Raw genomic sequence first — 25,275 nt, 5'->3', positions numbered from 1 at the left:
TGGGAGTACATTACATGTTCCACTGGTATATCATACAAGGTCTAAACTGCTGACAGAAATAACAACATTGACTTCAACTCAAAAATTAGATGAAAATCAATTGTGGTAGATGAATCAGATGCAGAATTAGACACTGTTGTCGACGTTTCGGTCTTTGTGTTATAATTTCATAAGACCATCTTCAGGACAGAGAATAAAAGCATTTGAATGTAGACCCTGTATTATAAGCTACACATACACTTCCTAGCCAGGTCAGTGATGTAATTTCAAAATCAATCAATTGAAGGTGATATCTGAAAGATGTTGAACTCTGCGACTTCAAAAGAATGGAAGCGCTTTTGAAATTAGGCTCAGCAGGACTCTTGAGACTCGTTTAATTGTCGTAATTAAGCTCAGCAAGACGTTTGAGGCTTGTTCAATTGTCGTAATTATGTTCTCACGTTTTGAATCGTCGAGAATTTGACAAATTACTTTGTCCGGGTCAAACACGGCAGCGTATTCAGACGAAACAGCTGATTAAGCCAAACCAAAGTTTGCATTAATCGCGAGGATTATAATGCACTTAAGAGTATATGGTGGGGCTATATAATAGAACAGGTATAAGGAGATGGTTCCGAAAGCTGCAAAGGGGCTCAGCTCATGCTAGGGCACCTCTCACATAAAACCAAGCACTCTGCCTCCAGGATTGTCGAGGCCAACCATAGGAGCGGCTTATAGGTGTATATGTGTCTATATATAAAGGTAGATATAGGTATAGTATATCTAAGTAAGGGGTGATTACACCACCTTACCCAGGCTGTGTCAACAGACCTGTGGTGTCAGTTTGGAAGGCAAACCAGGGGTGGCACAATACATGCTGCAGCCCCTGGTAGGCCTAAGGTGCATGCCCTGGGTACCTATGGTACACTATACAGGGGCTTACAAGGGTGACCCAGTAACCAATCTGGTATGTACCTAAAGTACATGTTATCAATTTAGAGAGACAACAGCTGGGCTGTGGGTCTGATTAGCAGGCCCACAGCCACACTAAAGTCGAAAAACCAGAGAATCACAGCAGAAAGTGGGGGTGACCATAGGAAGCAGACCCTACTCTCCTACAGTAAGTGCTTCTGCTGAATACATAAAGGCTGTAACCTGACTACTCAAGGGCTCAGTAGTTCCCAAGTGGCACACCATGCTATGTGACATGTTCAATCTGACCTTAATTTTTGCAGTAAACACTTTACATGCTGGGATTTTTTAAATATCTTACTTGGAGCAAAGGAATCTATAAATCCCAGAATGCAAAGATGTGCCAGCTAATATCCAAAACCATATGAAAGTGTCCCACATACCATGGAGCCTCCTGTCACATTTGGTTTATATCTGGTTTTCCATCTGAAGCAAGACGTTGTCAAGTGTAAAATACTAAAGAAATATTTTGCCTTTCAAGTTGTTTTTCTCTTTGTTTGAAGCTAATCAGAAATTGATGCAGGGGGCGAGGATTTTCTTTCATGCAAATACCTTTAATTGAAATTGCTGATGGGGCAATATTTGTAGTCATTTAAAGCATATGGCATGCTACAAAGCTGTATAGCCCTGAACAACGCAGTGCATTTCCACACCCAGCAGGTTTTACAGTCACCTTTCTGCTCCCACTAAGTAAGATAAAGAAAACAGCCTGCATCAAAATACCTTCCTGGCATAGCTTTCACGGCAGCACACTTAGATCACGGTGCCCTGGAGACAAGAGCTGCTGTTCTGGCGGTCCTGTTCCAGGTCAGCTCAGGTGTCCCTCCTTTTTCAAAGGCACGCGCTTTAAGCAGTGCATGTGTGACCAGGTAGGAGTTAATGAGCGCAGCCCCACCTGCGTCGAAGCTTGGGCCCCTATGAGTACCGGTACTCTCGTTGTCTGAGGAGAAGTTTCAGTATTCTAGGGAAGAAAATGAAAAAATGTCGTTACTTGGTACAGGTGAGTAGAGGCACATTTAAAGCACTGCTTCTGACACCCTCAGTCTCCGTCCCCGGGCATCCCAGACCAATCCGGAGACAGCGCGCAGCGGCCAATGGGCCCGGCCGCGCATGACCAATGACGAGGAAGCTTACATGCCTCCGCGCTAGAACCGGTCGCCCCAGTTGTCATTGTCGGAGGCGAGGCTCTTGCGGGCGGAGAGGAGTTGCCGCTGGGAGCGAGACGGAGCACCATGGCGGGGGAGACGGAGCAGGAGGTGCGCTACTGCTCCCGCTTCCCCTACCTCTGCCTCAAGTTCACGCTCATCGTTTACGCCACCATCTTCTGGGTGGGTTTCATGTTTTATTCTCTTTATAATGATGCTCTGTTGTGTGCGGCTAAGGCGCGCCTGCATTTATTCCCGGGCAGTGTATTAACTTTGGAGCAGGCACTTGAGTCTGTCTTTGATTCTTTTCTTTTTTCCTTAATTTTTTTAAAATTGGGCACCACAGTGGAATATGTTTTTGCTTTCTCTACTGTCCTGTGGTAATTAGCAGGCGTTAGCATTTTTTCACAGAAATCAGTGCTGAACAAATCGTGAATGCTTGTTTGACGCCTACGGTAAGCGTTTCAATTAAAAGGTGGCCGAGCCAGCATTTAATCCTCTTTGGTTGAAAAGGAACTATAATAAAGGGGCTAATGTGTGTTGCCCCCAGACGCGCTCATAAATTTAAATACAATTATTTTAATTTTGGAACTTTGGCCTCTTTTTCTTTTATTGTTGCCACATTTTGTTGCAGTTCCTACTCTTTCTAATTTAAACGGGGGTGGGGGGGGGGGTTGTATCACACACCCCTAATAAATCTGTTATCCAGTAAATAGTTGGGTACAGGTGTTTTCAGTCGGGTATGGTGAGGAGTGTCTGATTTCACCTGCCATTTTCTCTCACACATAAACACGCACCCACTCATCTCAATTAAGAAGGTCCTAATACATATTTGCCATTTTACAAAATATTGTTTTAAATACCCCTTACTATCTGTTCCCTGCTTCTTTTTCACCGTGTCTATACAACTCTCCTTCTTCACTTTTCCTCTTATAATGTATATGATATGCCAGCATGGTTGTTGGAAAACCTGACGTTCACCCACCCACTCCCCATGTTACAGACAAACCTACTCCCCTGGGTACCTGATTTATCTGTTCTACGTGGTCTGCTTGATGTTTAAAAACTTCTGTGGCATTTCCTATTAAGACCTGGCCCTTTTTCATGTTACAAGTGACTGTTGGCGTTAAAACCTCCCTACAACAAGTAAAGACACGTCACCAGTATTAATTTATAACTGTCGCATGTGGTGGAGAAGTAGAGGTGAAATCGATCCTGATGCAAGCGTGGAAAACGGGACCCTTATACTCACCTGTTGGACAGTAAAAGTCAAAGATATAATGTGGTTTAGTGGGTCACTTACTTTCCTGGGCTCAGTGCCACTGCAACTGCTGCACTAACTAAAGTTTTTCCTCCTCATGTCTGTGCACAGCTCCTTTCTTCAAACTCCCATCTACTAAGAAGTGAGGTGTTTTGCCCCCCCCCCCCCCCCTGTTTCTTTTTAAGGTTCGTGTGCAACAAATATGAAACAAAAAGAACATTTTTTGTGAATAGCAATGTTTAAGCACTGGAATGAAACAGCGCTGTCTAGTCAGTGTGTGAGCTAAACTACAGCAAAAGGCCAAACACACCGGAGTTTCGCTCTTTTCACTTAAAGTGTCTGTAATCTGTCATATTTCGACAGGTTTTTTTTAAAGTGTGGGGGGGGGGGGGGCAATATATCCTCAAACCCAAGCAGATGTCAAACAAATGAATATTCTAGAAAACTTCGTTTTGAGTTTGTTAGTGATGCAGGAGTAGGTCAACAGAACTGATGTTGTTTCTATACACTGAATGGCCCCTTTAAATTGACCTTAAAATGTGGTTTTAACACCTGAATGGAAAGATGTTTTGTCATCATTACAAGTCACATTGAGAATCAGCTCGACATTGTTGCTTTTCATGCGACAATGAACTTTTATGGTCACACACACTTCAGGTGGTGGAAGAGGGGGTACTTTGTTTATGAAAACATGAAATGGCTACTTGAGTCGAGTACTTTACATGGGGGTGTTAAGTGGAGCCGCGTGTTTTTGTTTTTCTTTTCAGTGCTAAATACTTTTCTGAATTCATGGCTTGCTAGTTAAAACGTGTACCTTTTCAAAAGCGCACTAACCTGGTTTTCTAATCTCTGCTGCCACACCCAAGCTTATTTTCCATTCATACTAAGCCCTTCTGCGTGCACTGTGCAGGCGGAAGCCGGCGTTTCAGCAGAGGGTGTGCTTGCTAACGCGGGTTCTGCACTATTTAAAACTGCCCTAATGTTAAATAGACATTAAGCTTCCTTTGCAAAGGCTTTCTTTCGGAGGTTGTTTATGCGCTATCTGCCTGCAGCGAGAAGTATATGATTGGCCCTTTAAAAAAAAAAAGAAATGGGCGAATATATATATATATATATATATATATATATATATATATATATATATATATTATTTAATTTGGGTCCTCTATACTGCTGGCTGTGGCTTCGATTTTACGCAGGAACAAACCTTTAGTTTTTGGTCTATGTTTATACTGCGCGTTTCCATTATTGAATGACACGCGTTTTCATTGATCATTCCCTGCCACAGTGGATTAGAAATTTAAGCAAAATAAAAATAAATATGCTCCCCGGTTGCATGTTTTTAGGTACACGCCCTTCCCTCCGTTTCCAACTCGTACCTCTTTCTTCCACCAGTCAGCACATCCTGTCTATCTCACTCTTGCAGCTCTTTTTCGTCTTTGCTTCCTCCCTTTTCACTTTTTTCTATTTTTTTTCTTCTTCTGCCTTTCTCTTGCTGTGTCAGTCTGGTGGTGAAAAACCAAAGCCACAGTCCTAAAACAATCCGTGCCCACCAGGTAAACCATCAGCATAAATTAAGCAACGGGTCCCATTGCTGGCCACACAGGTGGGAAGTGTCACAGGAAAATACATGCGCAAATGGGCTTCTATTTTCAAAAGACATGTAACTCATTCTGTTGAGTTCATGCATGCCCGTCAGACTCCTGAATACGCTTGCATCGATTTACACATGTTATTGCTTTTTAGCGTTAAAAGTTTTAGTTAAAAAAATGGAAGTTTACAACATACACACGTAAGCATATCTAAATATCAAACGTGCACAGTTCCAGTGCTCGATTCTACATTGTGCTTCATTTAAATCTTGAATTAACTTGAGGTCACCTGATCTGTGGACATCCAAAAGGACATTGAGTTATACCAGAGGATGAATAACTGAAATGGCGAGTAGAGGGGGGTTAGTAAAATACATAACTATTTGCTTTAAAAAAGCATAAAAATGCCACATTTAGTACTCGAAGACAGCACGCGATGGCCTACCCCACGCATCTTCGTTGTCGTGATACTTGAGAGGCTTTGACGTAGACAGTTTGCACTACAGCTAGCCACGAGCCCTGCAGTGCCAGGAAAAATGTGTGGGGGGGGGGCGGCTTTTCTAACCTCTGAGGGGTGCTTTCCTGTGAACAATGCTGCAGAGGGGGGCGTTGGAACCTCTGAGGGGTGCTCCCTGTGAAGACAGTGCTGTAGAGGGTGGGCTTTGGAACCTCTGAGGGTTGCTTCCCTGTGAATACAGTGCTGTAGAGGGTGGGCTTTGGAACCTCTGAGGGGTGCTTTCCTGTGAACAATGCTGCAGAGGGGGGCGTTGGAACCTCTGAGGGGTGCTCCCTGTGAAGACAGTGCTGCAGATGGTGGGCTCTGGAACCTCTGAGGGGTGCTCCCTGTGAAGACCATGCTGCAGAGGGTGGGCTCTGGAACCTCTGAGGGGTGCTCCCTGTGAAGACAGTGCTGCAGAGGGGGGAGTTGGAACCTCTGAGGGGTGCTCCCTGTGAAGACAGTGCTGCAGAGGGGGGCGTTGGAACCTCTGAGGGGTGCTCCCTGTGAAGACCATGCTGCAGAGGGTGGGCTCTGGAACCTCTGAGGGGTGCTCCCTGTGAAGACAGTGCTGCAGAGGGTGGGCTTTGGAACCTCTGAGGGGTGCTCCCTGTCTGTGGAGAGTGGGCTGTGGAACCCTGGAGGGGTGCTTCCGTGTGAAGTGGACTGTAGAGCGGGTGTGCTTTGGAACCTCTGAGGGGTGCTCCCTTTGAAGGCAGTGCTGCAGAGGGGGGCGTTGGAACCTCTGAGGGGTGCTCCCTGTGAAGACAGTGCTGCAGAGGGGGGCGTTGGAACCTCTGAGGGGTGCTCCCTGTGAAGACCATGCTGCAGAGGGTGGGCTCTGGAACCTCTGAGGGGTGCTCCCTGTGAAGACAGTGCGGCAGAGGGGGGCGTTATACCCTCTGAGAGGTGCTCCCTGTGAAGACAGTGCTGCAGAGGGTGGGCTTTGGAACCTCTGAGGGGTGCTCCCTGTCTGTGGAGAGTGGGCTGTGGAACCCTGGAGGGGTGCTTCGGTGTGAAGAGTGGACTGTAGAGCTGGTGTGCTTTGGAACCTCTGAGGGGTGCTCCCTGTGAAGACAGTGCTGCAGAGGAGGGCGTTGGAACCTCTGAGGGGTGCTCCCTGTGAAGACAGTGCTGCAGAGGGGGGCGTTGGAACCTCTGAGGGGTGCTCCCTGTGAAGACAATGCTGCAGAGGGTGGGCTTTGGAACCTCTGAGGGGTGCTCCTTGTCTGAGGAGAGTGGGCTTTGGAACCTCGGAGGTGTGCTCTCTGTGCAGAGTGGGTTGTAGCGCGGAGGTGGTCGCCTCTGTTCTGACAGGGGACGGATGTGGCAGAGTCACGTGGGTCGAGGCAGGTCAGAACAAGTCTCGGAAGCAGCGTGCTTCACGAGGGAGCAGTTACATTTTGGACGCGCTGGCCATGGAATTCACAGATGCGTCTGGAACACATCCGTAATGGCTTGGTGACTGCAGCTCACATTCCTTCGTTTCTGTTGCGTAAACAACGTTTAGGTTTACATGCTGCCTAACGCTGAGGGGAGAACTCCCTATTTTTGAGACATAAGGCAGCTGCCACCAGGAAGGCTAAACAAAGTATGTCTACGCTTCGTCTTGCAAAGCTTCGCCCCATCCTCATGTTCTCATGTTTTGTCATCCTGTCCTCACTTTGCTGTTCCAGTGTTAGCGTTGAAATAATTTCCAACATATACATATTTTGCTTTAAAAATAGTAGTGTAAGTGTGGATAGGTGGGCCCACCGTTATTCGGTAATTTATTAACATCCCTGACCAATAGTCGGAAAACAAGATGCTAGCAGTCATTTGTCCCAGCGACATTACTATTTACGCAAATTACCAGATTCATTTCACTTCAAAACGCTGCCCCACGCCGAAACTTGAGCGGGGACCGAGACTAAGTGACTGTTGTCCCACCGTGAGGCCAGGCTGAAGCAATAAATACTCAAAGTGGTTGGGTGAAATAATGCCCGCAATGAAACGGGGTGCACCCGATTAGACCATTTAGCCACATAGTCTTCTATTTTGCTGCTCTTATTTGCAGAATGTGACAGTTAGATTCATTTGAGCAGGACCCCAGCATATATTCACCCAATGAAGGTGTCTGATGTCATGCTATTGCATGTGTTACGCCTCTGCAGACTGGACCTCAGTGATGCCTGTGTATTGCGAGGCGCCTGTGTTCAGAAGGATAAGGGGTGAAGGAAGGGTGAGCAAATCTGCCAGAGAGACTCCATTAAGGCCACGTCTGGCTTGTCATACTCTTAGCACCCAAGCAATGGGACTCGTTCCCTGCTTTTGGGACTGGAAGGGGTGGTAGTGCTGGGGTGCAGCATGGTTTTTGTTCACGAGATGCCCAGTGAAAATTAATGCATGGGTTTTTATTTATATTTCTGGACTGGAAGTAGTTCCTGCTACAGTTTTGTCTTTCATAAGTCATTGAGTGCCTGAGTCAGGGCACCTCACGCGACATGCTTGACTCATCGCCTCTATGTAGGTGACCGTATGATCTGGGTGCCACCAATTGGTGAGCCTGGCCCCCCTGTTTAGAAACCTCGGGTTGCCTTCACTCTCCTCAATCCCTATGCAGAGAGTCGAAGGAGTTTCAACCTCAAGTATTTGCCCTCAAAGCTGATACTCACGAAAAAGGTCACTTGAGGGTACTAAAGTCAAAATGAACCCACACCGGGAAGGGATAATACCACCCCGGTGTGAGGTCATCAAATGTTGAAGGTGAGGTCCACTCAAAAATCTTTTGATAACCCACTTCTTGAATAAGTCAAAAAACAGTGCAGGTTAATTTTGACCTTTGTACCTTCAAGGGACCTTTTTCGTGTGTAGCTGCCTTATCTCCCTCTCAGATGCTGTGCTCGGTTATTGGCACAAGACCATGCCAATGAATGCTGGGTTCCCATGTGAGGCCTTGTTGTTTCTGGTGCTGTTCATTGGCAGTGCGCCAGGAGCCCGCCTACGGCTGGTTTCCTCTGGCCTGTCTTGCTGCATTGTTTGTAGGTGGTGCATCAGCAATGGACCTGCTGCCCCAGCCTGGCCTCAGTGGGTCTAGAGCTCTGCTTCTCACAATCACTAAACCACGAGCTCACAAAAACAATGCTGGGATCAGAGGTCAGGAGCAGCCTACAAGATTACACTGTCTGAATTTTCTCAATGAAAACAGCTGGAGCCAGACGGACGAGGATTTTGGCTTCAGGCGTGAGAGGGCATTTACAAAACACGTGGAAGGACCGGGTTAGCAATTGTTAAAACCACTAGCAGACAGCCTCGTACTTCTCCCATGAGCCTCATACTCTAACCATGAGCCTCATACTCACACTCCTCCTCCCATGAGACTCATACTCAACCACTTCCTCCTCCCATGAGACTCATACACGTCCTTCTCCTCCTCCCTTGAGACTCATAGTCGTCCTCCTCCTCCCTTGAGACTCATAGTCGTCCTCCTCCTCCCTTGAGACTCCTACTCGTCCTCCTCCTCCCTTGAGACTCCTACTCGTCCTCCTCCTCCCTTGAGACTCCTACTCGTCCTCCTTCTCCCTTGAGACTCCTACTCCTCCTTCTCCCTTGAGACTGGTACTCGTCCACCTCCTCCTCTTCCTCCGAGACTGGTACTCGTCCTCCTCCTCCCTTGAGACTGGTACTCGTCCTCCTCCTCCCTTGAGACTCATACTCGTCCTCCTCCTCCCTTGAGACTCATACTCCTCCTCCTCCTCCCTTGAGACTCATACTCGTCCTCCTCCTCCCTTGAGACTCATACTCGTCCTCCTCCTCCCTTGAGACTCATACTCGTCCTCCTCCTCCCTTGAGACTCATACTCGTCCTCCTCCTCCCTTGAGACTCCTACTCCTCCTTCTCCCTTGAGACTGGTACTCGTCCACCTCCTCCTCCTTCCTCCCACGAGACTCGTACTCTTCCTCCCGTGAGACTCGTACTCGTCCACCTGCTCCAGTGAGCCCGCTTACTCGTCCACCTCCTTCCAAGACATGTGCAGCCCCTGTCTTTGTCATGATTCCTGCTACACCAAACAATATACCACAACCCTACTTGAGAAGGGAATACATTTCACCTGCCTACGATACAAAATAAGCGCGTTGCGTCTCAGAATTAACAAATAACTAGAAGAAATCCCAAGAGGGGAACAGAGATTTGCAGCAGAACCCCCCCAAAAAAATAAGAGGTAAAGATGTCAAAGATACTTTATACAAAAATGTTTTATTGAAAATGAAAAGTATTTTCAATTGTTTTTGAATGATTTTGAATACGTCATAACACAGATCAGTTTAATTACACATGCATATTCTTTTTCAAAGCCAAACCACAGAAACAATAATGCATCACAACTATAAACCCCATCCCTGGTGGATAAGAACAAAAACATTAAAACCTACAACATGTCATACGCAACACCATTCATTCATTAAATCAATTGTGCTTCAATCATGCCCATTCATCTACCATACTATCAAGACAAACCAAAACAAAAAGGCGGTTTCAGAACAGGAACTACTGACCAAGCTAGCAGTGGTGTCAACAACAAAAAGATATGGGGAAATTCAATGTTATACACTGGTAAAGAAATAGCTTCTAGCAGAAAAAATATGGTGACTATATATACAATTTCTGCTGCATTGATCACATGGCATTGATGTGTACATTGTTTTTCCATACTCAGCAACCACTCAGTTTCAAGCAGGGCCCCCTGCCCCACACTCCAACATGTCTTGCACACGTAGCTACTCCCTTTGTCTCCAATATGACTTCTTTCATACCATGCCAGGCCCTCTATTTATAGCACCACACACTTTTTATTGTAGAAACTCTTATGTATATGCTCCATGAGATTTTAAAGTGTTCCGACACTACTTCATAAATACAAATAACCACTAAAGTAATGGCCGTCAGCCACTCCCTTCCTCCCTTTCAAAAGACCCATACTACCCTCAATAGCTTCTTCACACTTTTCCTCGTGGCCGCCTCACGCATCCATTTACAGCTATCCGCGCCAGGGGCCGCACCCACTTTCCTGAAACGAGAGCTGCCGGCAGCGTTGCTTGTTGCCTTGCACCCCTGGGGACTTTGTGCTGGCGAGATAACGTCAACAATGAAAGCAAACATTAACCGGTTTCACAACACTGAGGTTTTCCAAGTGTGCACGCAGGAGCACGCAACTGTCGGGTAACTCTGGAATCTGGAGTGTTGAGCTTGGAAGAACTAAAGGTATAACCATAATAACATTTGGTAGCATAGAACGGTAGAGTGAGTTCGTTGCTTCTTATCTTATGCAGAGAATGAGGCAGCCTGATTGCCTAACTGTCCCGGGCTGGGCCACGGAATTAGCAGGTCGAGTCCCGGAATTGGGGCTGGCAGTGCCATTAAACGAGACAGACTAAGCAGTGAGTGCACAAAAAAAACCTGCTCTTCAACATGTCTGTCCGTGCTCCACTTGGGCTGGAGAGGTCAATTCTTTTCAGAAGACCATAGCGAGAAGAGGCAATTTCTTTATTACATAATTTAGCTATAATAACTGCCCCTTAGCCCTCTTGGCTGCATGATCTATGCATTGACATATGAACTAGTGGCTTGCTAATACCCTGGTCTTTGTTACATACATGCAAATATCTTTGTATGAATTTGGATTCAGCAAATTCCCGGCTGCCACAGATGGTTTCTAACATGGCTTCTGGGATTACAGGGTCAAACTGATTTGTCTCCTTTTAGCTATGTTTTATTGTCTTACAGTGAAGTGCTGTCTTTTAGTCTTGCTATGTGGACGTGGCAGATCTTTCCTATCTACAGTAGGATTTTATTGGTGAATAACCATATATTTGTTGCAGTAGCATAATTCGCTGAAGTGAACACCATTCACTGTTTGCTTGAAGACCAACCTCTACATAATGTTGTCTACCTACCTCAAGCTGAAGTTTCCCAGTACCAGTTGTATGTGGATTTATGTGACACAGCTTCAAGAAGTTGGGAATGGAAAAGGTCATCTCAAATTACTTCTGAGTTTTTTTGTCGATGATTAAAAAAAATCTCCATATAACAGTCAAACAGTTTCATGTAGTGTGCGACTGACTACTTGAAGCCTGCATTTAATTTCAAAACTTGTAGTTTCACGTTTCAATCTATACCTACGATCCCGCAAATGTAACAGCATTCAAAGTGCTGTTGGTAAAAAATCCAGGACTGTCTGAAGATCTCATACTTGGCACCGGGCCCTTTGGCAGCCTGGAGAGCCAGTGCGTTGTTTGGACTGATAATTGATGAAGATGGCTCCTGCCACATTTCCATGCTACAGGAGGGCATGTGCCGACCATAATAAATGCAAATTATTGTCGGATGGGTTAGAAACGTAAATGGATGTACCTTTTCTCAACAACTGAACTATTTAGGCAGTGTCCTGTTTAACCTCCCCACCTCCAGGGCTAAGCTTTCTTGAAAAGTCATCATCTGTATGTTGCACATATTCAGACTTCACTCCGTTTTAAGTCGTGGCCCAGGAGCACCTTTGCACCTATAGGTGTAAGCGTCCCCATCCTTATATAGAGAGCCATACATACTGCTGCAAGTCAAATTACACTTCCTTAGTTTTGCAGAATACCCCTTGCCCTGCAGGCCACCATGTTGCAGTGAATATTTGGGAGTTAAAGTCGCACTGATCTGTTTTAAGCAAATTCGTATGTTCCTTTTCTCAAGCAGACTGTCATTTGCCCAGCACATCTCTGTCGTCATTTCGTATGCTGGGGTGCGTGCAGATTTAAGCAGAAGTTAGCACATGATGGGATATTTCTGCTGCTCCTGGGCTGGACTGGTCTCCCGTATGAGGTTCAGTCAGTTTTGCTGAAGCAGGTGTGTAGTTCCTCCCAGTTAACATGCGGCTTCTCGTCAGACACCAAACCTCTGCTGCATGTGTCCTCTTGCTTTCCTCCCTCCCCAGCAGGGCCGTGCCCCCTTAGCTGTCAAGCCTTTGCAGTGATTTGTGCCCCAGATCTGCCCACTCCTATCCTCGTAACCCTCACCGTTTCCTTGTGTTCCTGTAGTTTGGCCACCGCTGCTCCAACCATTGTTGAAGGCAATCAATCAATCATCGTATTTATATAGCGCACTATTTACCCAGAGGGTCTCAAGGCGCTGGGGTGGGGGGGGGGGGGGGGGGGGGATCCGCTACTGCTCGAACAACCAGGTCTTGAGTTGCTTCCTGAAGGCGAGGTGGTCCTGGGTCCGGCGGAGTTGGGTGGGGAGGGAGTTCCATGTCTTGGCGGCGAGGTAGGAGAAGGACCGTCCCTCTGTGGTGGCTCTGCGGATGCGGGGGACGTCGGCAAGGGTGTGGCTGGTCGAACGAAGCTGGCGTTTGGGAGCGTAGAAGTTGAGACGGCTGTTGAGGTATCCTGGGCCTTGGCTGTGTAGGGCTTTGTGTGCGTGGGTGAAGAGACGGAAGGTGATTCTCTTGTTGACCGGGAGCCAGTGCAGATCTCTCAGGTGTCCAGAGATGTGGCTGCAACGGGGGATGTCCAGGATGAGTCGTGCTGAGGCGTTCTGGATCCGCTGGAGTCTCTTCTGGAGTTTGGCGGTGGTTCCGGCGTAGAGGGTGTTGCCGTAGTCCAGACGGCTGGTGACGAGGGCCTGGGTGACCGTCTTCCTGGTCTCGGTGGGGATCCACCGGAAGATCTTACGTAGCATGCGCAGGATATTGAAGCACGACGAGGAGACGGCGTTGACTTGTCTGGTCATGGAGAGAGAGGAGTCCAGGATGAAGCCCAGGTTGCGTGCGTGGTCTGTTGGTTTGGGTGCGCTGCCTAGGGCGGGGGGCCACCAGGAGTCGTCCCAGGCGGAGGGTGAGGATCCCAGGATGAGGACTTCCGTCTTGTCCGAGTTCAGTTTCAGGCGGCTGTTCTTCATCCATTCGGCTACCTCTTTCATCCCTTCGTGAAGGTTGGCTCTGGCGGTGGCGGGGTCGTTGGTAAGGGAGAGGATCAGCTGGGTGTCGTCGGCGTAGGAGATGATGTTGAGGTTGTGCTGGCGTGCGATGTCTGCGAGGGGGATCATGTAGATGTTGGAGAGGGTTGGACTGAGCGAGGAGCCTTGAGGGACGCCTCAGATGACTTCGGTGGCTTCAGATCTGAACGGGGGGAGGCGGACTCTGTGTTCTTCCGGCGAGGAAGGAGATGATCCACTCCAGTGCCTTCTCCTGGACTCCGACGTTGCTGAGGCGTTGTTCTAGGGTACGATGTCAGACAGTGTCGAAGGCCGCAGAGAGGTCGAGGAGGATGAGGGCTGCTGTTTCTCCGTTGTCGAGCAGCGCTCGGATGTCATCGGTGACTGCGATCAGGGCGGTCTCGGTGCTGTGGTTGGCCCGGAAGCCAGACTGCGAGGGGCCGAGGGATCCGTTCGTCTCGAGGAAGGCGGCCAGCTGCTTGTTGACTGTCTTCTCGATGACTTTTGCAGGAAACTGGAGCAGCGAGATGGGGCGGTAGTTCTTGAGGTCGGTGGGGTCAGCCGATGGCTTCTTGAGTAGAGCGCTGAGTTCGGCGTGCTTCCAGCTCTCCGGGAAGGTAGCGGTGTCGAAGGAGGTGTTGATGATGTCCCGCAGGTGGTGTGCGATGATAGCGTCGGCCTTGTTGAAGACGTGGTGAGGGCAGGGTCGGTCGGAGATCCGGAGTGGATGGAGTTCATCGTGCGGATGGTGTCTTCGGTGCTGATCGGAGTCCAGGCGCGGAGGATGGTGGTGGAGGGCGGTGGTTCGGTCGTGGTGCTCGTCGGTTGAGTGCTGAAGCTGTTGTGTATGTCCGCGATCTTGTTGTGGAAGTAGGAGGCGAGGGAGTTGCAGAGGTCTTGCGAAGGGGTGATGCCGTTGTTTCCGGCGTTGGGGTTGGAGAGCTCTTTGACGATGTTGAAGAGTTCTTTGCTGTTGTGTGCATTGTTGTCCAGTCGTTCCTTGAAGTCCGTGTGTGTCACCTGCTAAAAATGGCGCTCGTTCAATTGCACTATGCTAGTCTGTCTGTGTCCAATCTAGACCCACTCCTAGCCTTCTGTTCACTGTGACTCCTGATGCTGTCCATCCCTTCACCAACTCCAACAAGGTTCTGTCTCTCCTCCCCATCCAAATTATGCAAACGACTTAACTAGTATTAAGAGAGAGTCGGGATGTTTGCTTTGGTTTTTCTGTTGTCCTTTCTCTCTTGCCCCTGGCTGTATCCCCCTCTTACCCATTCCTGTCCATGTTTCATCATTATCCCCCATACACTCTGTGTCCCATTCTATCTGTTAGTTCTCCAGTAAGATCATTACAGGCTGGCTGCCCTATAAGTGCAACAAACGGTGCCAGAAATTGCTTTCTTGGCTGGGACTCCAAATGCACTTGCACTGGAACAGCACCCTTTCGTATAACATCCATCATGGGGATTTGTCCTTCTTTCCCTGTTTCCCTCTCGTTCCTCTCCCACTGTGGTTCTGGTCCATTGTTTCTCCTCCTTTATCCCCTGTAAGTTCATTCCCACCACTTCCACGGTGGTTGGTATCCTTTGCTCATCCATCTTCTCCCCCCCCCTCCTACATGTGGGAGATCACATTGCTGTTTCACTCACGCTTCTATAGGTGGTGGGGTAATGTGGGACAGGGGCGTTCAGTGCGATGGTTCAGATTTATGTGATCATTTTCATTTTAATGAAGTCATGAGAGTGCTGCAGTGTTTCAGGGTCACACAGAGGATATATGATAATGCATGGTTTGAGTTTGGTACGACCTTGGAATATATTAAAGATCTCTCATTTTGCTTTGCTCCTCGTCAGTGACCCTCTCAGATTAGACCTTTTTCTTATGTGTTAATGGCTTTATGGTAGCCCATTCTGTTTCTTTTCTTTTGTGTCTTGTCGTACACGTTTAATGTAGAGAGCTGTGCCATAGAAATTCCAGTTGGCAGCTTGCCTTTTTTGGGTTCAATCATTTCTCAGTTGACCCATTTGTTGGTCACTTTGGCTTCATGTGCTGAATACTTTCAGTTTGTTGGGTGGGTTTGTTATGATGTGATAGTACGTTTACACTATGGCTTTTGGTTTTTGAATATTCAACCAATTTTCCCCATCTCCATTTTATTTATTTATTTATATAAAGTTTTATATAGCGCAGATGTGATCAAGTGGGTATCAGAGCGCTTTACAAATGATCGAGCTACAAACAGAGTTGCAGGTAAAAAAAAACAATAATGATGAGTAAGAAACTGGAAAAGATAGAGGAGCAATAAAATATGCCAACGCAAGAGGAAATAGAGTAGCTTATAAGTGCAACAGACCAATAGAGGGGTTTAGCACAAACCGACGTCACAGCCATAGTCAAAAGCATAGGACCCCCTGCAGGAAATAAAAAATGAAGTAGCGTTAATGGAGGTAAGTGCCGTCAAACAAGGGCATTCATCCATAGAGCTTTCACTTCTTTTTTGAAAGATGCCGTAGGGGGAGTCAGTCTGATGTGCGGGAGGCAGGGAGTTCCAAATTCTTAGGGTGATACCAGAGAATGCCCGATTATAAGTTTTTTTTCTTTTTCTGGAATTTGAGGTTTCAGCAGCAGAGTGCTGGAACTCCTAGAAGATTGGCTCCCACCAGAAAGTTCCAGTTTTTGGGCTAGGTACAGAGGGATGTTAATGTGAAGGGCCTTGTGAGTTATGCATACAATCTTCAGATGAATCCTAGCCTCCAAAGGCAGCCCGTTTAAAGATTTCAGTACCAGAGTGATGTGGCTATCTCTTCTGGAACCTGTGATGAGCCTAGCCGCTGAGTTCAGGGAAGCCCTGAGCGGAGCCAACTTGTAGCTGGGTAGCCCACAGAGTGTTGCGCAGCCATAGTCTAGCCTGGAAATGAATAGAACTTGAACAGCAGACTTTAAGTCGTCAGGGGGGAGGAAGGGTTTTATTTTTTTAGAATACTCATGTGGTAGTTGGCACCTTTTGGTGGCTGAGCTAATCTGTTACTGCTTGCTCAGTGACTTGTCAAGTATAATTCCGAGAGACCTTGCAGAGTCAATGATGTGTGGGGTACAGTTGAGAGCTGTTATGTGGTTCAAGTACTCAGCGATGATGGCAGTCTGGTTGGCGCGATCAGGAGGAATTCCGTTTTGGAGGAGTTGAGTTTAAGATGTTGGGGAAGTCAGACCGTGTTGAGTTTTGAGAAGTGAGAGTTGAGTGATTTGATGTTGTCTGGGGAGGAGATTTTCAGATAAAGTTGGGTGTCATCTGCATACATCTGGCAGTAAATGTTGGATGAATTGAGTAATTACTTTAGAGGCTCCATGAAAAAGTTGAATAGCGTGGGAGACCGTGCAGATCCCCGAGGGACCCCAAGAGTGGATGGCAGGGAGTTAGAAAGAGAATGATTGCCTTTAAATCTTTGTGTTCTGTTAAGAAAGGAGGCAAACCAGTTTAATACAGAGCCAGAGAGACCCATCCTTTGTTCCAGTGAATCCAGGAGGTTATCATGCTTGACCGTATAAAACGCTGAAGATAAGTCAAGGAGGATTAGAAGGCAAGCATCACTGCATTGATAATCTCCTCCTTCCAGTGCTTGTTTTGAATAGTATGGGTTCTGTGTGATTTAGGACATTGCTGACATTTCTTATGGTCGAGAGGGATAAATACCAACGCATCGTATGCCCATCTATGTGGCAGTACCATTGAATTGGACTCATTATTGTAAGCAAACAAAGTCGCTAGTTGGTCTGCCCATTTGTTGGGCAAGTTAAAACTTGTCTGAAGGCCAATGCCAACATAATTTTGAAAAGGTATGATGTCTGCCTGTTGTTGGACATGCCGAACCACAGAAAGAAGTTTACCACATTCTGTGAATTGCAGCAACAAAGCAAATTCAAGGAATGCGACCAGGAAAAGCGTAATGGTATGCTCCATGACTAGTGAGCTTTAGAGTTAATGTAATTTGTTTAGACAACACACACACACACAGTATAGCGATCAGATAATGCTTTGTCATGTGTAATACATTTAGCCTGTCCTGGCATTTCAGCCGGGCACTTTCCATTTCAGAACTTGTACTCTTGCTTTTCCTACTGCAATTATTAACCCGATGACTTAACATTCAAATTACTGCTGGCTAAAAAGCCAGGATTGTTTAAGATGTTGTGTGTGGCATGGTGCCACTTGGCAGCTATGGGAGCCAATGCATTGTTATGATTGCTGACTACTGAGGAGGTTCCTGGGCAATTTTAAAGCTCTACCTGTCACACATAAATACTACGTTTTGACAACTGTAAAGGATACAGGCTTTTTCAGTAAAAAAAAGTGACTTAGGGTTTAATCAACCCTCATTTCTCTTCTAGGGCGAAACTCTCCCTTTCACATTTTTTCATATGAATGAAGTGTACCTTCCATCTTCCACTAAATCACAGCAGAAAGTAGGGTCTGTGGTGCCACTATTTGAAAATGTTTTCATTGGATTTGAGAGCAGACTAAAGCAGGAAGAGTACTTATCTGCAGAAGAGTTATTTAATTGCAGATGATTTTTTAGTGCGCATTTGTGGGTGGAGAGTACACTGATGTATGAAAATAATTTTTTTCTGCATAAAACCTGTGCACAACTCTCCCTACTGCTATATCATGCCCTGCCTCTCTGCATGCCAACAATGGCATGCGCAGCAGTATGATACACATTCATCTGTTCTCTTATGGTGTCAGTTAGTGTCACCCCCCCCCCCTCCATTATGTTCTATCCATTCTAATAGAGGGGGATAATGTGGCACGGCGGCCAGAGCAGCTGACTGGGATCCAGGCCTGAGTCTCCGCATCAGCACACCACTCTGTGATTCTAGGCATGTCTCGTAATCTCACCATGCCCATGGATTGCGCCTGGATACCCTCATGGGCGATAAGCAATGCTAGATAAATCTGGTAAACATCGTTTACAACGATGTTTTCACAACGCGGTACCTTTACACCGCGGCTGTGACAACGCAAGTCGTTACCACGACTTGCGCTGGAGGGCGCTCAAGGTCTAAAAAGAGTTAATTTACTATCCTAACACCTTCCCTAGGGTCCACGGGGACTGGTGTTAGAATAGTAAATTAAACTATTCGAAATCCGAGCCCCCCAACGCAAGTCGTGGTAACGACTTGCGTTGTCACGGCCGCGTTGTAAAGGTATGCGTTGTGACGGTACGCGTTGTACCGTCATATATCCGATAAATCTACAAGCAAAGTAGCTGCATCTTGAGAAGAACTGCGCCCATTTAACCTTTGTACTCTGCTATGTAAAGTCTTAAAACTCCAGGGATACCCCACTCAGGATATCTGCACTACTTCCCGGGATGGGCGAGTGAGGGGGCGGGAATTCCTGTAAGCAATTAATCCGTTTGGAGAAAGCCTAGAATGATGCTCTGTACTTTTTGTTTGGCCGTGAATATATTGATTATTACCCCCCCCCCTTTAGGTAGAGTCTAGGTAGCAAGCATGTGCTGTCTTCCAGAAATGCAGTGTTCGCTCTATGGGCTTTGAACACACCCAATGCTTCTCATTGTTTTTTTTTTCTATGGCTTTCTAAATTTCTTTGCTGTTGGTAAATGTTTACATTTGTCCCACCTAGTGGCTGTTTGGATCCCACCCTGGAGACTTCCCCCAGCTACATGGATCCTTTCACAATTGGCTATATGTTTCGTTTCGGTGCACTATCGTTTTATTTAGCTGTGGTTGAAACTTTGGCTGTCTTCTGATCAGTGTGGCACACCGGGCGTTAAGTATGGTGGCCACGCCTTTCTTTTGTTCCTCATGGCGCGTGTTAGATTTGGGGGACTCTAGTTGGCAGAGGTAGGTACCCTTGACCAAATGGGGACCCTTGTGTCTAGTCAGGGCAAGGGTCCTAAAATAACCCCTGCTCACCCCCTGGGTACCTTGGCACGAGCAGGCAGGCTTATCTCAGTGGCAGTGTGTAAAGCATTTGTAAACACATACAGTAACCCAATGACAACACTACAGATGGACACCACACACGTTGTATATCAAAAATAAGTATCTTTATATAGACTTACCACAAGACAACAAATGAAAAAAATCCACAATACTGTACTTTAAAAATGGTAAAAATAGCTTCGTTCTCTTTAGATGGTAAGCGCAACACTTTATACTCAATACACCTTTGGATGCGTAACGTTATACAACAAAAGTGTTGCAGGGAAGGTGATGCGTCAGTTCCTTACACGCAAGAACGGTGATGCGTCTGTTCCCTACTGCTGTGTAGGGGACGGTGATGCGTCTGTTCTTCTCGGCGTGGGGAGGTGATGCGTTTTTCTTACTGTGCTTCCTTGGTGATGCGGCCAGCAGCGCTGTGATGCGATGAAGATCCGGTGCAGTGAAACAAAATGGCGTCTTCTTGATGCGACGATGCGTGCCCGCCAGATGGCTGTGCGGCGACTCAACAAATCTTCTGAGCCGCAACAGGCCCTGCGACATGCTTCTCTGGTGATGCGACTGCGTCGCTGTGATGGCGACACACTTCTCCAGGGATGCGGGGCGCCTCGGTGATGCGATGCGGCAGCGGCGGCATGTTTTCCCAGCAATGCGACGACAGCTGCTGCGGAAGCAAAACTCTTCTCCGGTGATGCAGCGCTTCGGGGGATGCAGTGGCGACATCGGCGGTACGCTTCTCAAGTGATGGAACGGCGTTTGCTGCGACGGCGACACTCTTCTCCGGTGATGCGACCGGCTGCAGCTGCGACACGCTTCTTCGTCTTGAGTCGCGCTTCCAGCTCCCAGCGACACAGTCTCTCCATGGGCCCATCTCAACAGCAGGCACTTGAGTTCCCAGCAAGGGAAGGCAGGGGAGCTGGTAGGTGAAGTCTTTTGTCCCTGAGACCCTCAGCAGGAGGCAAGCTCTATCTCAAGCCCTTGGAGATCCTTTACAAGTTGATTTGAAAGTAGCACAAAGTTCCTTTCTCCTTTTTTTTGGCAGTCAGGCAACCACTGCAGGCCAATCCCCTAAACAGCACTCTGCTTAGGAATAGTCTTCTCCTCAGTTTCTCTGGTTCCTCTCCTCAGCTTCTCTGGTTCCTCTCCTCAGCACAGGTTCTTCTTGTTTCCCAAAGTGATCTAAAGTTCTGGGGTTTGGGTTCCCTCTTTTATACTCCTTTTCCCTTTGTTCTCTGAAGGCAGAGAGGCCTTTGCCTAGTCCAAACCACTTCTGGTCAGTTCTGGAGCACTCTGTTTACATGACTCCTTCTTTCCTTTCACAGTGTAGGCCAGGGACATCAGACGGACCACAGGAGGCGGAGCCAGCATTGTGTGGAGAAGGCACCATTCAGGTCCCAGGTGCAACCCATCCCACCACTCAACATGTAGATCTCTCTATTCAGCTCTTTGCTGACTCGCCCTGTCTCCTTGAATCCCCCAGCCCCTGTCACTCAAACTCCAGACAAGGAATACACAACCTAGCAGAGGCAGGCTTGGATAGTTAGACCAGAAAATACCTACTTTCTAAAAGGGGTATTTTCAAACACAGAATGTTAAAACCAACTTCACTAAAAGATTTATTTTATCATTCTGAGCTCAGGCATACTAAATTCTGATTTCTACCATGTTCTCTGAATCAGTTAGGATTATAAGATGTTATAATCTAGCTGCCCATTCTGGCCTATGGGGAACAGATAGCCTTGCAATAGCGAAAAAAAGGGAAATGGCTGTAATTCACTATTAGGACATGCCACCCACATCAGGGCATGTCCCACCTTTTACCTACAATGCACTCTTCCCTTGGTCCCACCATAGGGGTGACTAATATGTATAAAAGGAAACGTTTAGGGACTGGCAAGTGGGTGCACTTGCCCAGTCAGCATGGCAGTACCAGACTGCACAAAGGCGGTGCAATGGCAGGCCTGAGACACACTTTACAGGCTGCTTCTGTGGGTAACACAACCAGTGCTGCAAGCCTACCAGCAGCATTTGACAAGTAAACCAAACCAGCCAATCATGGAGTCACTAATCCATACATTAATTTACCATAGGGAGAGCATATGCACTTCAGCACTAAACAGCAGTGGTAAAGTGCCCAGAGTCATAAAACCAACAAAAACAGGTCAGACAAAATACAGGAGGCAGGCAAAAAGTTAAAGAATGACCCTGCAAAAAGGGCCATGTCCAACACAACCCCCTTCCAGCCAAAACGCAAGGGAGACCAATCACTATCCAGATGGGATTCTCTGCTGTGGGCGATAAAACATGGACCCTGGCCCACAACAGCAGGGGCATATTCCAGTTCTACGCCAATCTGAACTTTTTTGGATCCCACTATCCATACTCTCAGGGCCCACCATGCTAACCCATGGGGAACCCTTCTCCTCATCTGTGGACACCATCTGTGCAGCACCTAATCATAGCTTGCTCACAGGTGTGTCCCAACAGACAGACAGCAAGCCTCAGTGGCCACTGACAGTAGTCAGTGATGAGACTCAGGGCTCTCAAACCTCTGTGGCGTCAGAGCAGATGGCAGTAGCCCCAGGTGCTTGGCACCCTTTGTCCACTCTCCCTCCTGTCAGGTCAGGTATGACATCCTGACACTGACCCACCAGCCCCAGGCCTGTTCCCGGCTGCTGGACAAGAGACTGGGGTGGGCTCTCCCACACCCGGTCCTCCTCCTTAGGGCTTCCAAAATTGTCAGGTTGCCTGTAACAGGTGTCCTGCACATTTCTCCCACCAGTTCAGGGGTTCTATCCTGCAACTGGGCTTCCAGGTCACGGGGGACACCCTGAACCTGGCCCTCCAACCTAAGGTCTAAACCCTCCAGTTGAACTGGAGTCAGAGGCAAGGACTCCCGCCCTCTCTACCCCTTCCAGAGTACTACACCCTACCATCAGGGGTGGTACCCCTAGAAGACCAACCGGTTAGGACACTGTTTACAGTTGTCCCACCCTCCAGCTCAGACAACACCTGAACCTGGCTTCCTAACCCAGGGACCAAACTTGCCCGGCGCACCAGTACTTCATTGGGAGCACATATACCCCCCTGAGGGTGACACATAACTCATGGGTTGTGTGTCAGTCTGCCTGGTGCAGATTTCCCAACTCCTGCCCATCTAACAGTGCGTGAAGATCCCCCAGGACAGAAGTGGTGTCACCATGGTCACTCCTTGGTGACTCAGCCCTTCTGGCTGGCCCCAGACCCACTGGTTCTTCCATTGGGGACTCTTTCCCCCTCTTACTCCTCAATCCGGACTTCTGTACCTCCCACTTAGGAGTGGCACTGCCAGATACCAGAACTGATTGAGTCCTGGTTACAGACACTCCCGGTTCACCAGACACCAGGGGATCCCCCACAGCGGGCATGCCATCAGGACAGCCTAGGCTCCCCACCTGGTGTTGCCTTAAAGAACCATCCAGGCCCTGAGGCTGGGTTTCGGGCACCTTGGTGCACGCAGCCCCACACACACTCTGTCTCCACTGAGACAGGACATGAGCCCCTACACCCCTTCCACTACACCTACCTGGGCTACTCTGAACCTTTTCCACCACATAGGTACGGAAGATACCTGAGCCACTCCTCTTAGGATAACTCCCCAATGCCTCTCCAGACCGTCACACGTACTCCACATCACTCTCCTGAGATTGGCAAGACAGTATCTGACTGTCTCTGTATCTCAACCCACATTCTTCTGGGTGGTCTTCACATTCACATATCAGGACTTCAACGTTGGGGGAACTCCTCTCCTTGCACCTCTCATCTAGAGTCAGTATAGTGTCCCTCCCACCACTAGGTAATTGAGAGAAAAACAAGGACCCCCTGGGTATCAATAATACACAGATTCCTAGGGCAGGGTAAAAACCAATGTGAGTTCAAAATCCTAGGCCATCCACAAAATAAGTGACCATAGAGGCTGGGACCAATGGAGAAAAAGAATTGTCGAAAGATAATGTGTATATTAAAAAATATATAAATTTAATTAGACATAGATAAAAATCATATAGAGACTCAAAATAATAAGTCAAACTATATGATACAGTAGAACAGTGACATATACAATTCTTGAACAAAATATATCAAATACATTCATTAAAAAGCAAATACATCATAGTAACAGTGTAGATCCCGACTGATTTTAACAATTATATACAAAAAGATTTTTACTAAAAAGACGGTTGCACTTATTAGAAGATTCTTCTAATAAGTGCAACCGTCTTTTTAGTAAAAATCTTTTTGTATATAATTGTTAAAATCAGTCGGGATCTACACTGTTACTATGTTGTATTTGCTTTTTAATGAATGTATTTGATGTATTTTCTTCAAGAATTGTATATGTCACTGTTTTACTGTATCATATAGTTTGACTTATTATTTTGAGTCTCTATATGATTTTTATCTATGTCTAATTAAATTTATATATTTTTTAATATACACATTATCTTTCGACAATTCTTTTTCTCCATTGGTCCCAGCCTCTATGGTCACTTATTTTGTGGATGGCCTAGGATTTTGACCTCCCACCACTAGGACCATGAACCCCTGTGTCAGTTTCCCCATTTTCCTCAGGGACACTGTGCCGTACTGGGGCTACCTCATGTTCTTGAACCTCCTGATGTATTTTAACCCCCTCCTTCAAGTCAAGTGCCACATCTCTGGGTGTATGTACTGCTCCCTCAGCGCTAGATAACCCAATTTTGCTGCCATCATCTGAGCTGGATTCCACCACCAACTCAGCAAAGCTCACTTACTGAGCTACACACATTTCTTTTTTCTGGGCTGAGACACTCATGGCCTCAAGCCTCTTGAGCTCCAAATCAAGCTCCCTCATTCTCAACTCATGCTCAAACTGTATCCTCTCTTCTTCTATGGCAAATTAGCTAGTTTGAAACTCAAATTCTAACTGCCCACTCACTTTGAGCTTGGTCAGCTCCATCTCATGCATCCTACTCTTCTACCTGCCCTCCAGCTCTCCTGGGGACAGGCCCTTAGCAAAAACACTGCTACCTGCTCCCCCCCCCCCCGTCCTGGACCCAACAACAGATTCAATGGATGCTGCTTTACTCATTGTGGCTAAACTTCGTAGTTCTTGGCAAAAATAGAAAATCCCAGGAAAAACAATCTACCAAAAGTATGTGGTTGCGTTTGGTCTGCACTCACTAGTAGTGTTCACCAATCCCTGTATATGAGTCACAAATGAAAGTCCAGATTCCCACCAATGTTAGATTTGGGTGTCTCTAGTTGGCCGAGGTAGGTACCTTTGACCAAATAGGGACCCTTGCGTCTAGTCAGGGTAAGACGGTACACTCCTAAAATAACCCCTGCTCACCCTCTTGGTAGCTTGGCACGAGCAGGCAGGCTTATCTCAGAGACAGTTTGTAAAGCATTTGTGAACACATACAGTAACCCAGTGACAAACTACAGATGGACACCACACAAGTTGTATATCAAAAATAGGCATCTTTATATAGACTTACCACAAACAACAAAAATCCACAATACTGTACTTTAAAAATGGTAGAAATAGCTTAGTTCTCTTTAGATGGTAAGTGCGACACTTTATACTCAATGTACCGTTGGATGCGTAATGCTATACAATGAAAGTGTTCCAGGGAAGGTGATGCGTTGGTTCCTTACACGCAAGAACAGTGATGCGTCGGTTCCTTACTCCTGCATAGGGGACAATGATGCGTCGGTTGTTCTCGGCGTGGGGAGGTGGTGCATCGGTTTCTTACTGCGCTTCCGTGGCAATGCGACCAGCAGCGCCGTGATGCGATGAAGATCTGGTGCCATGAAACAAAATGGTGTCATCTTCTTGATGCGACAACGATGCATGCACGCCAGACGGTTGTGCGGCGACTCAACAAA

At 47.2% G+C, this 25,275-nt stretch overlaps 1 protein-coding gene across 1 annotated transcript in view; it reads left to right on the top strand.

The window, feature by feature from the left end:
* Positions 1 to 2,079: 2,079 nt before the first annotated feature.
* The window catches only part of TSPAN15 (tetraspanin 15), a 175,203-nt gene continuing 152,007 nt past the window's right edge, over positions 2,080 to 25,275 (top strand). Inside the window, exon 1 of the mRNA XM_086938647.1 lies at positions 2,080 to 2,279. Within this exon, the coding sequence (XP_086794773.1) occupies positions 2,184 to 2,279 (96 nt within the window). The 5' untranslated portion in view covers positions 2,080 to 2,183. The remainder of the gene's footprint in view (positions 2,280 to 25,275) is intronic.

Source organism: Lissotriton vulgaris, chromosome 9 (assembly GCF_964263255.1).
Source record: "Lissotriton vulgaris chromosome 9, aLisVul1.2, whole genome shotgun sequence".
Taxonomy (NCBI): domain Eukaryota; kingdom Metazoa; phylum Chordata; class Amphibia; order Caudata; family Salamandridae; genus Lissotriton; species Lissotriton vulgaris.
This window is presented reverse-complemented; position numbering and strand designations above follow the sequence as displayed.